The sequence below is a fragment of the Geospiza fortis genome, unplaced genomic scaffold (genome assembly GCF_000277835.1).
Source record: "Geospiza fortis unplaced genomic scaffold, GeoFor_1.0 scaffold138, whole genome shotgun sequence".
Lineage (NCBI taxonomy): Eukaryota > Metazoa > Chordata > Aves > Passeriformes > Thraupidae > Geospiza > Geospiza fortis.
Genome location: NW_005054307.1, coordinates 11,995,123 through 12,011,440, shown reverse-complemented (window position 1 = coordinate 12,011,440; position 16,318 = coordinate 11,995,123). Strand labels below are relative to the sequence as shown.

General features: G+C 37.1%; 1 protein-coding gene across 1 annotated transcript in view; it reads left to right on the top strand.

The window, feature by feature from the left end:
• Window positions 1-15,251, top strand: part of DNAJC1 (DnaJ heat shock protein family (Hsp40) member C1) — a 167,562-nt gene extending 152,311 nt beyond the window's left edge. Inside the window, exons 12-15 of the mRNA XM_031066833.1 lie at window positions 240-359; window positions 13,059-13,107; window positions 13,548-14,026; window positions 15,035-15,251. Of these exons, the coding sequence (XP_030922693.1) occupies window positions 240-359; window positions 13,059-13,107; window positions 13,548-14,026; window positions 15,035-15,103 (717 nt within the window). The 3' untranslated portion in view covers window positions 15,104-15,251. The remainder of the gene's footprint in view (window positions 1-239; window positions 360-13,058; window positions 13,108-13,547; window positions 14,027-15,034) is intronic.
• The last annotated feature ends 1,067 nt before the right edge of the window (window positions 15,252-16,318 follow it).

Here is a 16,318-nt window from a genome sequence, read left to right as displayed (position 1 = left end):
TGTTAGTCTACATAATAGACAAAGTGCAGTTTTTGAATGTTCAGGATTTTTAGTGTCTACTGTCGGTCTCTTGTTTTTATCCATTTTCAGCAACAAGACACAGAGAAGATACCCAGATTTATTTATTTTTTAAACATTATTCGATTAATTTGTTTAAAGATTTTTTTTTGTCCATATATTACCTTGCAAATAAATGTCCAATATTCCAGTGTAATGAATGTTTTACAAATGTTTTACAGGCACCTGAATGGACAGAGGAGGACCTGAGCCAGCTGACAAGAAGTATGGTTAAGTTCCCAGGGGGGACCCCCGGTCGATGGGAAAAGATTGCTCACGAATTGGGTCGATCAGTGGCAGATGTGAGTGCACTCAGATTTGCATTGTGTAGAGGATGACAAACCAGAACAAGACAGGCAGTGTAGAAGGCAGATATGGGGGCTGACATTGTCTTTTGAGAGAAGCTACAATCCTTTTAGGACCTGGAAGTGAACCATTAACTAACTATGCAAGAAGCAGATGTCAGCCAGTATCTCCCTCCACAATTAACAGCTGTAACTGATCAGCTGGATGGGGGATTCTGGTGCTTACAAACTTCAGCTACTGTAACCCAATAACAGAAAAACAATGAACTGGAGGTTTTGTAGTAACCTCCTTTCACTGCAAGTGAATGTTTGTGTGACTTGGTCAGAGATTACATCTCTGTTTCAAGCCAGTCCTTAAAAAATGCATATGAGCTAATGGTGTTTTGACAGGTGGTTTCCATTAATTAAGCAGAAATATCTTTAAAAATTTTAAAACTATGTAATGTGCATGATACTATTTCAGTGCCTTTTTCAGTATTATAGCATGCTTTAAAATTATATTATGTAAAATAATGTCTTTGTTAATTCATATTTTATAGTATATACCAGATACCAAAGCTGGTACTTACATTTTTTAAGTGTTATGATCTTAAAACCCTTAGGAGCTAAGCTGTAAAAGACTTCTCCTTTTCAAGCAATAGATCACTAGAACATGTTGTAGTGTCTACTGAGGACCATTTGAAAGCCCTTTCAGCTGACCCTATTTTATAGGCTCTGTAGGGGTTAATGAGAATAACATTTAAATCTGTTCATGTACATTTTGAGATTAGATGTTCTTTATTTATCATATTTCAGGATTTAAATAATGGAAAACAAAGCCACTGACTACAGTGAAATATTATAGGTCTCTGGGAAATTTGTGTACTTCTTAAATTTTTTTTTTCATTGTTGACATAATCACAAAAAGATATTTCGAGAACTTACTTTTAAAGTTTTAATGCATCTATACTGTTCTGATACATATACTAAAAAAATAAGTCTTTTGCATTATCCTAATTTTAGAACAATACATTATTTGCACAATAGTGTATGTAGACAAGAAGTTACCAACCTGCTAATCAAATGAAATTAGGGTTTTTAAGGTTTATTGTGTTCATACTTGAAGTATTCATACTACTGAACTGACTGAATGGAATAATACAAATACTAAATTTTAATAATAATAATAATAAACTTTATAATAATAATGCTAATACTGGAATTTATTAGAAAGATGCTACATTTTACTGATCTTAACAGCAAAAATATTTCGCATATGTTGGTAGTATACAGTGTTCATGGCAAAGAGCTTTTGAGATGGGTTTGGAAAATTTGATTATCTTGATACAGATAGTACAGACATGTGGAATGGTTCTACATCTATCCATCACAAAACTAACATTATCCTCAGATTGTCTTTTGCATCCACTGCCTGCTTTATTCCTTGACTTGGGTGTATTAAGAATCCTTTGCATAATATATTTGGCCATTGTACTTGGACACATCCAGTACTGGAAAGAAAAAATCAAAGCTCACTTGTTTCTTCCATTAGATGAGAGGTCCTCAGCAACTCGCTGTTTTGTTTCAGTGAGTAGGAAAGAGAAATGAAAGACATATGATTGTTTTAAGAGCTGTCATTTTCTTGTACGCAAAAAGGAATTTCCAGGATTTTTATGTGTGGAGAAAGGTGTGAGTGTAATCCTTTTTACTTCTAGTAACCTCCAACTATATGATTAATGTAATTATTATTCACACAAGTTTTTACTTCTCTAAAAATTTTCAACTGCTACTAGTGGTATGTCACTTTCCTGACACAAACTAATTATTAGAGTTTCTGCTACTTTTATCATTGCACTACACAGAATTGGAGCAGTTGGGTATTATGAGGAAACAGAAATGAGTATTTTACAAAATGAATGTTTTAAACAAAAGCTTCATGGGAACTTCTTTGGGTCTCAGATTGTTACTGCATCAGTACTAGAAATGGTGAAACAGGAAACTACTTCAGATACATCCATTCAGTAAGATTTCAATATTCAATAAGAAGTACAACTTATCCTGTATATTCCTTGAAGATAACATAGAATCTAAATTCACAGCAAAGACTCTTACTTTGTTTGGGCATCACCATAATTAGATAAAAAATGTTATGGTAAAGCTGCAGGAGAAACTTCTGGGTTGTTAACTTTGTGTGCAGTAAAAAAGGTGTTTGCATGTGCAGGCAGCATTTGCTGCCCAAACAGCTGCTCCCTGTGTCTGCTGGGAGCAGGGCAAGGGGATAAGTTCTGGTGTACAAGGTGCTGCTTTGAAACAGCTTGTGTAGCAGAGGTTGGGGATGCCTTGCTTACAGCTGGTTTAACAGGAGCCAACCAGAGAGGGTTTGAAGTATGTATTAGCTAGCAAATGTACTATGTCCTGAAAAAGAAAAACATTCAAGGACAAATTTGAATTTGGTTTTCTAACATTTTCTAGTATAGGAAATACTTTGTAAGAACTTGAGATTAGTGTCTGCTTCTTTCTTCTCCTGCAAAGCATCAAGAGCAGTAAGGCTCGGTTTTATTTCACAGTTAGAGAATGATAGAAAGGATTGATAAGGTACAGTGTGCTTGCTTCTGAGTGATGTTATGCATTCAGACTTTATTTAATGGTGGATGAGCTAAACAGGTATTCCTAAAAATAGCTCAGAGTAATCCAGTCCAAAATGCTGTCTCCATTGTTGCTTCTGTCTCAAAGCTTTCTTCTTCAGGAAAAAACTTAAAAAAAAATTCAAAACTTTTTAAAGAAAAAAATGAAACCATTCATATATATCAGAAGAGCATCAGTGAAATTCACTCCTTCTAACTACCCCAAAGAGATTCTGGATCTTTGTATTCTTTTTTTTTAAGAAATAAATTCCTACTACGTCGAACTGTGCTTCCACTTGCACTTTTTAGGCAGTGGGAAGCAGTGGCTTGAGGAGAGTGTTCTTGACTTTTTTGAACTTTACAGCATCATGGTGTTGTTTTAACTTACTGCATCCTTAGTTTGTGTCTAGTTTCCAATATTGCACTTAAACACATGGTGTGATAGCAAGAGTCCAGATGAGAATAATAGCTTCCTAAAATGTTATCTAAAAGGGAAGATTGTGAAGGAATTGATATTGTTGAATTAAAAAAAAAAAGAAGAAATTAACTGAGAATGTAAGTATTCAACTGCATAAAAAGAAAATCATAATGAGGAAGGGTCTTGTCCACTGTAATAGTCTTACCGGGCAGAAAGTTTTTGCCTCAAATTTAATCAGAGGCTGCAGAGTTAGACACTGAAGGACAAAGAATTACAGTGGAGGTGATAAAGCAGTGGAATAAGCTGCTGTGGAGTCTCCATATTTGTGGGCCTTTAAGAACAGGTTACACAAACATCTGCAAGAAACAACATCAATACTGTGTTCTGCCTGTGGTTAGGTCCTTCTCTTTATATGGTCTGTGATTACACTAGCAAGTGCAAGCTATCTGGGAGGAAAAGGGGAGGAAAAAAACCTTCCCTACAATTGGAAGCATGTGTGAATTCACTTCTAAAATGTAGAATTAAAGCCAGATAGTCACCATAATGGTCAGTAATCACTGCATATGCCTTAGCTTGACTAACTTAATTCAGTAATTCCTAATAGTGTTCCTTCAGTGTTTTTCTTGTCTACTAATATTCAAGTTCATGTTTTGTAGCCATTTAGTTATATGGGTATGTCTACCAGATTCCCTGTCCAAACAAGTACATCCACCCTACAAGTGATGCAGGCTGCTGGGAAAGTGCCAGCCAAACTCCAGCAATAAACAGCTACAGCCATGCTGTAGTGCTCCTGAGCTCATTCAGCTCTCCTGTTTCTGTTTATGCTGTCTCATGTGATAGCAGAATAAATATCTTTGCAGCATATTCCTGTGCTTTTCGCCTCAGAGCAAGGGCAGGCTTGTAGCTGTGGTACAGACATACTGGAGGAAGGGTTTCTACTTCAACTTCTGGCATGGTAAATGTTTATCTTGTCTGTCTTTGGGAAGACATCTTTTAACAGCCACTGAATGATCATCCCAAAATAGATGAGGTTAAGTTGTGCTCACTTTATCAGTATGTTTAATGACTTAAATTGCTAATTGTCACTTCAGTATGTGCATATAGGGAATTTAGCAATCTTTTCCTATAAAGATGGTTTTCAGCTGGCTTAGTATAATGAAATCTTATTGCTTTCACAACTGAAAGCTTCTGCAGCTTTTAAAGTCATTTTTATTGCAATTGGCTGTTATTGTAAATTAGGTTTTCAAGTATTTTGATTATGAAAGGGAAATGGAGTTCAGTTAACTCTAATCAGGATTCCTGCCTGCTGACCTGGTTACCTGTACCGCTGCTCTCTGTCATCCTCCAAACATCTGTTCTTTGACCCATTTTCCTTGCTGAATTTGTTGCCCCAGGGTTAGTTCTCATTCCTGTCTGCCAATACTTAAGGAAATAATTGACCTTTTAAAACAAAATAAAAAAGTTATGTTTGAATTTCCTAAGCACTGTGAACACTCTACAACATAGTATAAATAATGAATGGAGTGGAGTTGCAATACTATTATTTCTGCAAAAATGATATTGTTTGATTTGACAAATGCTAAGCCTTATGAAGATTTGTAGTAATGATTGTCAGCTTTTGCTGAATTCAAAAATTGAGAAAAAGCACTTAGATGTGACATTATAGAAGTATATTGTACTTGACAATACCAACCTTTATAGATAAAAAGTTTAAAAAAAATATTTGCTGAAAGGCATAAATTAATTTCAGTAACTACAAAGGACGTTCAAATTGTAAAAATAATAGAGGAAGTAAAAGCTGTCTGGCATGCCAAACAGACTTTAATGTGATTATTAGTTACAGGTTTTTTAAATTAAAGGCAAAGAGATCTCAGATTTCATACTTGTGAAGTAATATCATTCAGTTGTCTTACAGGATTTAAACTGATTCTGTTTGCTCCTGCAGTCACTAATCTCATGCATTTGTGTTGCAAAAACAGACTGATTGGGATTTGCTGCTTGTATAGAAGAACACTGAGGTAGACAGCAAAACAATAGCCAGGTGGCAGACATTCTGAATTACCATGAAACCTGAAAGCATAAGGTTTGGGGGGGTGGGTGCATATTTTGTGATATCTCTTGTATGCCCAAGCAGCGGTTTCAGCCTGTAAGTCTGGCTGTATGAGTTCATACTCATTACACTTCATATGCCATTGTAAAGTAGATTTCTTATTTTTGACAAATGCAAGCTCATTACTTTGCCAACAAGAAAACATCTATATGAGAAATGATCCATATGTAAAAGCTCATGAATTTATTAGGTCTTTTGCTTCTGTAGATTAACTGTTTTCCTAAGACTGTTTTATATTTCATTTTGTGTACTGTGTCTATGTTAACTCAGTTACAGTGCAATCCAGTTGTGGATATTCTGAAACACTCACCCTTAGCAGTTTGCATATATTTATGTAATCAATAGTTCTCCCAGTTGCTTATTGAAGTATAAAGACCTAGATTGAGGTCCCAGAGAGGTGATGAATATCTGAGATGGGGTTTAGATAATACATAGGCCATGTAGACCCCTCAGTCTGAGAGTGAAGTCTTCAAAACACCTGGCTAATCCCACAGGCACACCAGAGTGATTATCTTGATACTTGGAGGGAGGAAAAGATGGTTGCTGTTCACAGCACTCTCACTGTACAGTTTTATTCTGTGCATGCCTACAGTTGTCCCTGCCATTTTTACAAGATTGGGCAGAGCAATGCCCCTTATAAACAAAATGGATTTTCATCTCATAAAGCATGACCAGAGCGTTCTTTCACTTAAAGGAAAAAGTTTTTTACAGAAGGCAGTGGGACAGCAATTTTTGGTCCAAATAGATGGTTTGTGAAGGGGTTAAGCCAGTGATGCTGCAGCATTTTATAGAGTGGCATAAATTAATGTAATGTCTCACAAAGCTCACAGTGAGCTGGGTTTAATTTCTTTGCAGAATTCAAATTTCTAACAGTCAAGAAAGGTAATGCATTTTGCATCATCAGTAACAAAATAAGATGTCCAGGTAGTTGTTGCAGTGGGCATTTGAGTCAAACTCCTCTCCTGCATGAGTGCCCATAGGGTTGAGCTAAAGACTCTCTCATGGATTTTAACTGACAAAAAACAAGCACAGTATGAAGTCTCCAGCATTATCACAAGTCTAATTGCAAAGTTCTTCCTCTTGTGTCCTGAAAACAGGAGCAATTCTTTTGCTGCTTTAAATTAACTGGGGACTTAAACTGGAGAAAGTTCTACAGCTGCTGATTTAGGTCAAATTTGCCTTTTTTGCAGGCGACATTTTAAACTGCCTCATAATAAAACTTATGGTTGTTTTGGGTATTTCTGTTGCTGTGGCAAAGTTCAGAATCACACATGGCTTCAAAGTCCATAAGCATAATAATATTGCGTTGTTGCTGGCTGCAACTGGTGGTTCTAAGCAAATTCATTTAAGTTCATAACGTGTTTTGTAGTTCTTTCAAGAATGTTATCCTTAAAATACTCATTTGCTGTGTTAGTATGAAATTTAACCTACACAGTGGCTAGAGATTAGTTGCATTACCAACTTTTGGGAAAGTTTGGAACTCTCTACTAAGCTGTTTCAAGCAGTGCCAAAACAAAGATACATCTGATTTGAAATACTTATTTCAAGTGGTCTTGTAAGTTCCAAATGAAGATACTTGGAAAATGGAGAATGATTTGGCTCAGTGTCTCATGATTTGAAGTTTCCACAGTCTGGTAAAACTGAAATTAGAAGCTCTTTTAGTGTCTAAAAGGGAAGTCAGTGTATAAAGCAACAAATTTTGAGTCACATGGAAATAAAAGAATGGGTCATTATTGTTGTCTGACTTGTGTCAAACAGTGGTTGATACAGTTGTGACTAATATGAAAAAAGCTGTTTAGGTCTAGGCTGGAAGAAAATTCAGCACAGAGGTAGTATTTTGGTTATAAGAGGAGAAATTTAAATTTGGCAAGTTATTCTGTGTGGTTCTGGAAGGTTAGATCTGTAAAAACCTACTACTTTGACAAAGCCACGAAGGCATTAAAATCCTTCTGTATCTGGCTTTCCCTTGTAAGAAAAAATGTGATTACAACTCAAATTAGCCTTAAAGATTCAAGAAATTTCTTATTGCTTTATAGTAACCTGAAGTACTCACAGGCTGTCTCCACAATCATTTTTTCCATAAGATTTACACAAATCTTGGCATTTTTTTCATGACATAACTAGATGGGGAGCATGCAGGAAGATAACTGGGTGCAGAAGACTGCTACTGGGAGAGCAAATTTGTTAGTTAATGCTAAGAAACCATTACATCTTTAGTAAATACTTAGAGAACTTCTGCTCAGGAAGATGCTGGGAGTAACAAAAAATGTTACCAGCCTCTCTGGTGTTCAGTAGCACCATAACACCATCCTTCTTTGCAAGAAGTTTATCTACATTTGGAAAGCCAAGAGATGTAGATTTTCTTCCTCTACAAATCCCACATTATTTTCTTAAAATCTCATTAGAACACAAGAGTTTTGTATTTCTGTGACTATCTGCTGCAATCCTAATCAAAATACTGTCCCAGAGGAAGATAGAAGGTAGGTTGTGGCCCAGGAGATTCCCAGGAGACAGCGAATGATGAAGGTTCAGTGGCACATTGGTGTGTGCCCTGCAGAGCTGGGCTGGCGGTGGTGCTGGAGGGCTCAGCTGAGCTGCTGGGCCAGTGGCTGCTGCTGTGGGAATGGGGAATTGCTCTTCATCTTCTGCTAAAGGGTTCTGTGTGTCTGCTTAGCACCAGTAGGATCACTGTACCTGACTTAACATGGTTTTCCCTCTAGGTGTGTCATAGTTCTGTGCTTTTTTTATGTCTGCCTTTCCTGCAGGGCGAAAAGTACCCTCTCATTCATGTGATAGCAAAATTTGCTTTTGCCTATGCATCTGAGAGTTTTTTAAGCTGATTCTGATTTTTTTCCCTATGTATCTCTGAAGTATCAATTGTCCCATCTGAAAGAGGTGGCAGGTGTCCAGGGTAATAAGAGAGTTAACATCTGGATGGTCATGATGAGGAATGCTTTTACTGCTAGGTGTCTTGTTAAGTAGCAACTAGTCTTTGTGATCTGGACTAATTGTTAGCAGTACAGGAGGAAACCAGCTCTGTCTGGCTTTCATCACATAAAATCATCCCACTAATCCCACTTGCATTTGATAGAATCTTTTTATAGCTGAAGAGCTATTGAAACTGAGTTCAGAAGGGAGTTCTCAGAAGCAAATTGTTCCTGTGGTTTCTTTCTGTAGGTCTCATAGTAAGATAGTTTGATTTCTACTCCAGCAATTTGATTGCTTGCATCCAGTTTTTTTTGTCATCTTTATCTGTCTAAGGAAATCTGTTTCACTGTGCATGATATTACCTGACTTTATTTGTGACTTCTGTTATCCCTGGTGGACTACAACATTTAAAGTTGATTCCTATAAAATAATGCAGTGTGTCTGTACAGGAATACGAGCTCTTCTGTCTTCTGTTTTAAATCAATTTCACAGTCTTGATCCTTATTATTTAAGGTGTCCCCAGACCCAGGATTTCTTAAGGGGGTTGTCTAATACTCTGGTGAAAGCTGTTGTCAGTAACAGCAGGCTGTTAGCACACCTTCTCACAGTCAGGATAAAACTCATCATTTCATATACATGAAAACTGTAATTTTAAAGCATTATGCAGGAACAAATAGCAGTAATAACTACAAGAGTATTCTACAACTGCTTCATTCTTTGAATAAGTTTTTCCAAGTGTGTTATCTGTTAACTAGTGAAAAAGTAGTAATATCATATAAGCAAGCTATGATAAGTAATTAAGCAGAGAAAGAATGGAGCAACTTACATTGCATAACTTAGTGAATTTTTTATGAATCACTTAGGAACTAGCTAGTAAATAACACTATTCACCCCTGGAGAGGAAATTTAAATTGATATTAAGGATGTCAAAAAGCATGGAGGAATGGGCAACAGAAGAGTCTGCAGATTTGAGTGGCAAGAACAATGATTAAACTCCAACAGATGAAATTGAAATACAATTTCAGATGTTCCATAGGCTGGATTCCTAATAATCCTCAGCAGTTTAATACTGACATGTTAACGATTCTTGCCCTGTGTCAGCATCTGGAATGCCATTGACAGCTGAGGCTGATGGACATACAAATCTGAAGGCTAAATAAGTGATACCTGAACTCTCAGTGAAAAGAGCTGGAGTAAACCTGAACTGTACATAGCACCTGGAAAAGGACTGCTGTGTGAAGAAGAAAGCTGACAAAAATAATAATAGACAAATAATCTTCCCCTGTAACCTGTAAATGATAGTAAAGCTGTGGGAAGCTTGATGAGTTGTCAAACTTACATCAACTCAAAGTGCTTGTTCAGTGTTTGAAATGGTAGGTTTTCAGTATCTAAAGCATACTGAAGCATAAAGCATCAAGTTGTTATTTCCAGCTTACCTGGTGAATGTTCAAATTGAAAGTCCATCAAAACATGAACAAATATTCTAAAGCCTTCCAAATATAAAGTCTTGGAAATATTAGATGTGATGAATGGAGTAACTTAATACTTGGTTTCACCAAGCTGTAATGAGTGAAGTTGGCCAACATAAGATAACCTGTGGGAAGACTGTTACTCCTGAATTTTCTGCATGTAAGGGGAAATGCGAAATGCAGGTGGGATCTGGGAATAAGCCAAAATCCTTCACTGGTCAAACAGAGAGGTATGGTTTAATTCCAGACCAAATAGATGCAATATGAAGCAAAATTTATATCTGTGATGGGATACATACACTAACTGAATTTGGGGACACCTGTCTTGTAAAGGAAACTGAAATTCAGCTGATTTGCACCACTGCCAAAGCAAAGTTTGTGTTGCATGTGTAGTCTCAGCTTGAAAGATAAAATGATAATTGCTGACCTCTGAAACCATCAGAGATTCAACAGAGAGAAAACTGAGCTCAGTTGGCACTGAGGCAGCAGCTCATGGTACCCGTGTTTGCTGGCAATTCATTCTGCTCTGTTTTATTCAGGGAATCTTTTCTGCTCTCTTTTTCTTGCCTTCGTGTCCTTATGAGCAGGCTGTAAATCTCTGACAGACCTACTTTAAGGATAGCAAAATGGTTTAGAGACAGTTTTCTGGAATCCACAGAGATAGATAGGGCCTTGTCATATTTACAATGAATCCACTGCATCATTGCAGGAAGCTCTAAAAGCTACTTGTTTGCATGGCAAATTCTTCTCCCTCTTTTGAAAATAATCTGTTATAATCCAGTTTATATAACATGATTTCCATATAAGAGATGCATAGCAGGACACCACTAAGGATCCATTCTGTTCAGCAGTCAAGAATGGTTTCTGTTCCTCTCAGCCTTTTAAATTATTAGTACTGTAGAGACACTGCTAAAGACGGAACACAAACATTTTAATTTTTATTATTTTAGAATATAAATTTTTTTAAGGAAGGCAATTTCTATTAATGGACCATGTTTTTCAAGGAAGATCCCTTCTATTGTTTCAAAATTGGGATCACAGAGGTCCCAGAACTGTTAGTGCCACTTAAAATTATCTGTTCATATTACAGTGTCCTGACATTTTTCTTTGAACAATTAAAACTTTATTGTACTGCAACAATAGAAACTGGAGTTTTCTGTGCCAGATGTCTACCTCTGGATAAAGGTTTTGGTTAATTAGAGTTGGGATTTCATTGTTCAGAGTTTTCATTTGAACTTAATCATCCCAGAAAATGAGGCTTAATTTGTAGGGAAAATAGACCACTTTGCTTTGTTAAGTCTTGCTGTCATTTCCTTAAGGAGATCCAGCACCAGCCTATTTTTACAGCAAACTGCTGCAATTTCGTGGGCAGAAAGGTGGGTGGGAGGAACCAAACAGACCAGACTAGAAGCAGATGGTACCAAGGTATTTTAACTAATAGGGTGCTCACTTACAAATCTTGTCATAGAACAAAAATCGTGAATCTTAATTTAATTCTTCTCACAGCAAATGGCTTTACAACCCTTGGGCAGGTTTGCTCTCTAGTGCTGCTCTGAATAGGGAATTATTGTTATTGTTAACATTAGGTAGCTAAAACAGCAGAAGTCTGTGCTGTGGCTAAATGACTCCTACTGTGGCTAAATCCCACAAATCCCACACAGAGGAATTCCTGACTTTGTAAGGGATGTATTTTTTATTTTTGGTCTGAGAGCACACTGCCACTCGCCTTGTACTAAAGGGATGTTAACATCTGAGGTCCCAGGTTCAGAGAGCAGTGAACACAGGGAACCCATCCCATGTAGTAGCAAGTTTGATTCACTGCCTTGCCTGTTCTCATTTTAAGTTTGATTTGAGTGGCTCAGACTACTGGATTTTAATTTCTGGCTTTTTAATAAAGTCCTCACAATCAAAAAGAAAAACAAGAAATTTATATCTAGTATTTATAAAACATTTTCAGCAATTGAAAAGATTGTATAATTCTTTGAGTACTACATTCTAAGATTTTTTTTTTTTTGTGATACCTGAATTTGGGGCTGGTACAAGACAGCTGGAGAGGGACTTTTTGCCTGTAGTGATAGGACAAAGGGCAGTGGCTTTAAACTGACAGGAAGTAGGTTTAGATGAGATATCAGAAAGAGATTTTTTTTCTGTGAGGGTGGTGGGGCACTAGAAAAGGTTGCCCAAAAAAGTCATGGATGCCTGGAAGTATTCAAGGTTTGGTTGGTCCAGTGGAAGATGTCTTCATGGCAGGAGGGTTGGAACCACATGATCCTTAAGGTCCCTTTCAACCCAAGCCATTCTGTAATTCAGTGGTCATTTTATAACAAAGATGCTAAATAATTAAAGAATCTTTCTTAATCTTAAGTGAAGCCTAGCTTGTTATCTGAAGTCTAGAAATTTGGGATGAGGAAGCTCCTTGTTCTGGGTGGGGAGAAAGGCTGTTTGTTTGCTTACAAACAGAACAAAATTTGAAACAATCACGTTTTACTCTAAAAGATCCAAAAATGCTAAAATTAGTGTTATTTTTCTCCCGGGACAGAGATTTCATTATACATGGAGAGGCTGAATCAAGCAGCTCTCTATCCTCTGGACTATCAGTGATAACTTTTGCTGCAGTACCAGGACTTAGGAGGTGTCTTTGCTGATCTTTGGCAGTCAAACTGTTACCTTTCATTTGGGGACTGAATGCCTGTCCACTTGTGTGCTCCACCATCTGGACCTGTGTGGGTCATCCTGTTCTTTGATTCAGTATTGAGAAACTAATGATAGAGGATAACTCATTTGGTTCTTTTCCCCCTATCCTTGTGGTATTTTTAGGCCAGAAAATTAGGGTTTAACAAGGAAAGAAAATAAAATTTGGGTATCAACTGTGGAAAGAAAATAAAATTTGAATATCAACTGTGGTGTTTTATGGTGATAGTAATAGAAATGTATAGCATTATTTATATTATTTTAATGAGCCAGGAATGATTTAAAAAGAACAAAATCTAGAAGGTTACTTTAAGCCAATTTGAACTCCACATATGAGCAAAGCCAGCTAAAGAACAGCCTCACCATATTTATTGTGCCTTCAATGTAGGTGTTTTGTGGTAAGCTAAAAATTAATTCTTCAATAGCCTAAATGATTACATTTTTTAATAATCCTTCATTTTTGTTGTTTTCATGCAGGTTACCCTGAAAGCCAAACAGGTGAAGGATTCTGTTACATATACACCAGGTGTGTGCTTCTGAAAATGGCTGGGTTTGGGTGATCGCTGTGCCTTTCAGAGTCTGCTCTGCAGAGAGGTATTTGCAGCCTTGCCTTGCTTTGAGAAAAAAGAACTGCTGGGTATTCTGAGGGAACATTTCCCTTTAGCTACATCCTCCTGGATGTATTCCTTTCTTATTCCATTTATTGTGGGGTTTGGTCATTTGTTCAGGTTGCTCTCTTTGTTTATATCAGTGTGGGAATTTAGTAGCACTTCCTAATTGGCGAAGTTCATCACCTTGATGATCGAGTGAATGCCTTGATTTCTCAGCTTTTTCTTAAGCTGTCAGTCTAGAAGAGCTTTTTGTCCACTCTGCACTATTCTGAGAACCTTTAATTTGTGGGCAGTTCCCTGCTTGTTTGTGGGGTGTTTTACTTTTTCAGAAGTGTAACAGCAGTGCTTCTAACAGGTACCATTCGGCTCTCGGAGCTTAAAACGCTGGCACACAATTCCAAAAATTACAAAGTCAACATGAATCTGCCAGATCACATAATCACCCAGAGAGAGAGGGAAGAGGAGGTGGAGGAGGAGGGGAACTACAATCTTACATCAGAGCAGATGGATACCCAGGCAGATCCAAAGGAGACCCTAGCAAGCGAAATCAGACACCGAAGACGGAAAATTGTCAAAGCACCTGAAACGGCTCTGCTGGCAACAAAAGAGGTACAGGAAGAGAAGGGCAGAGGGAGACGGCAGAAAGATTTTGATAACACTGAGCAAGAGGAAGAGAGTGATGATGAAAGCAGAAGAAGGGAGAAAAGCCGTGCACCAGAAGAACCGTGGACTCAAAATCAACAGAAACTTCTGGAAATGGCCTTGCAGCAGTATCCAAAGGGAACATCAGATCGCTGGGATAAAATAGCAAAATGCGTTCCTGGAAAAAGCAAGGTATGACTTGTTTTGACTGAACTGTGGTATAAACTGAGGGGAAACATATTTGCCACCAACTTGTGATGGCCTTAAGAATGAGGGTCCATATAGAAAGGTGAGGGCTTTACGTGGTCTCTCAGTCCAGACTCAGGTGACATAGTGTCACTATCACATTTGTTGATTTATTTAAAACATTTTTTCATTTATGTCAGCTTGTTTGATCTAACACAGAAAATGTTGAAATAACTCCTGTTTCATTTAAAATACCTACCTCTCCTCTGCCTTTCACATCTTGAATTGCAGGACAAAATTAGATTTTAAAATAAATTTTGATTCAAAGTTAGTAACCAAACATTGATGAGCTGCTTTGCTTACACGTTCACAACACCTTTCTCAACCCATCTTAACGAACAAACAAAATAAATAATCCATCTGCAAGTGTAAAATGCTCAATAATCTATCTAATGTTCTTTTTGTAAGTATAATTTTTAAAAACAGCATTAATTGTCATTGATATAGATGGTGTGTACTAGATTTCCTAATAGTTGTGATAACTTAGTTTGCTTGCTTCAGCCATTGTAGCTGCAGAAAAGCCCTGTAATATTTGTGGCAAGCACAGTGAGGGAGCAGGAAGTGGCTGAGGAAGGATTTGGGTCTCTGACTCGGGAGCTGTTCTGCAGTTTCTGGTGTCAGCAGGTGCTGAGTTAGTGACCTTGGAGGCTCAGCTTAACCTGCCTGCAGTGTGGCTCACAGCAGAGGAACTGTTCAAAGCAGACACTGCAATACAGCTGTTCCATAACTGCTCTTGCAGTCACTGTCAAGAAGTACTGGTAACTGTTTCTTGGGTTTGTGTGCTCTTCAAACAGATAAATGAGCCACTAAGAAATGTAAATTGCAAGTTCATTTTTCTAATCCCTAGACAACCCCCAGAACACAGCTCTTCTTGTTAGAATAAAATAGCATGTATAGAGTTAAAGCAGTACTAAAATGCCAACCTTTCAATAACACTTTTGTGTTTCCTTTCAGGAGGAGTGTATAGCAAGATACAAGTTGCTTGTTGAACTGGTACAAAAGAAAAAAATGGCTAAAAGCTGAATGTTGTGAGCAAGAAGAGATGTAATTCATCTTTGTCAAAATGGGGTTTTAAATCTCATATGCAGGAAACTGCATTTTTGTACCTCAGTATTTCTATATGTCATGTGCCTTAGTAAAAGAAAATATTAATAAATCTTATACCATCTTACCTGGTTTGTGTGTTGAAGAATGAAGGTGTGTTTGTATTGAAGAGCTGCTTATGCAGATGTGGGATAACAATGTCTAAAAGTGAGCAGAGCTACAGGAAAATCCCCTGTGATAATCACATACTGAATCTGGTAGGTTTGCAGCCAGTGGATATACAAATAACTTACATTTGTTTTGAAAGATAGAATTGACCTGAAACAGTTAAGCAAGCATGAGAGTAATGAAACGCTCAAAATATATTTTTCTTTTTTGCACCTCTAAATCCAAGACCATATGCTTATAAATACCTTATTCTTAGAAATGTCTAGTAATATTTTGAAATAAGTAGTATTTCTAGTGCTAACTTCCACATATATTTATATGCACCTGCAATATAATACTTTATTTTGCCAACCCTGCAGTGATAATTGATAGCGTGGTTGATTCAGTAAAGTTGAAATGGGTAAAAACACTAAATGCCTTCATGTTTTAATTAGAAATTAAGAGATAAGGTACTTCAGGACTACTTTTTAAGTACAGAATGGCTAACAGTCTTGGGCTAAGAGTTCTCATTTTGGGGATGGTTGTATACCCTGGATTCAATTTGAAGAATAGGTAATAAGGGTTATATTATTCCATACTTGTAATTTTGTTTTGTGTAAGTTTCCCAAAATTGTGAAAAGCTTAAAATGCTGGAACAAAGGGTACTTAATGGGCTGTAAATGACAGCAATAAATCAGAGCAGTGATCAAAATCTGCTGCAAGAAACATTAAGGACTTCCATTTTTTAAAGCACAATTTACCATTCAAATTGTGATTTAATACCAGGATTCTAAAAATTTTTTTAGCTTTATTACAAAATCAGAAAGAAAACTCAGAAAATCATGTATCTGAACTCAAAATTGAAACTTGGTAGCTGAAAGTCTCTGTTAACTTCTTGCCATTTCCACTGCTGATTTCCCCAGTAACTGCCAATTGTGCTCCTTCTGTCAGATCAGCACTTCACAACATTTCATCCCATTCCCATAAAACTTAAAAGGCTAAGTATTTAGGGAATATAACAGTGTTCCATATGTGTTCCCCTTCCAG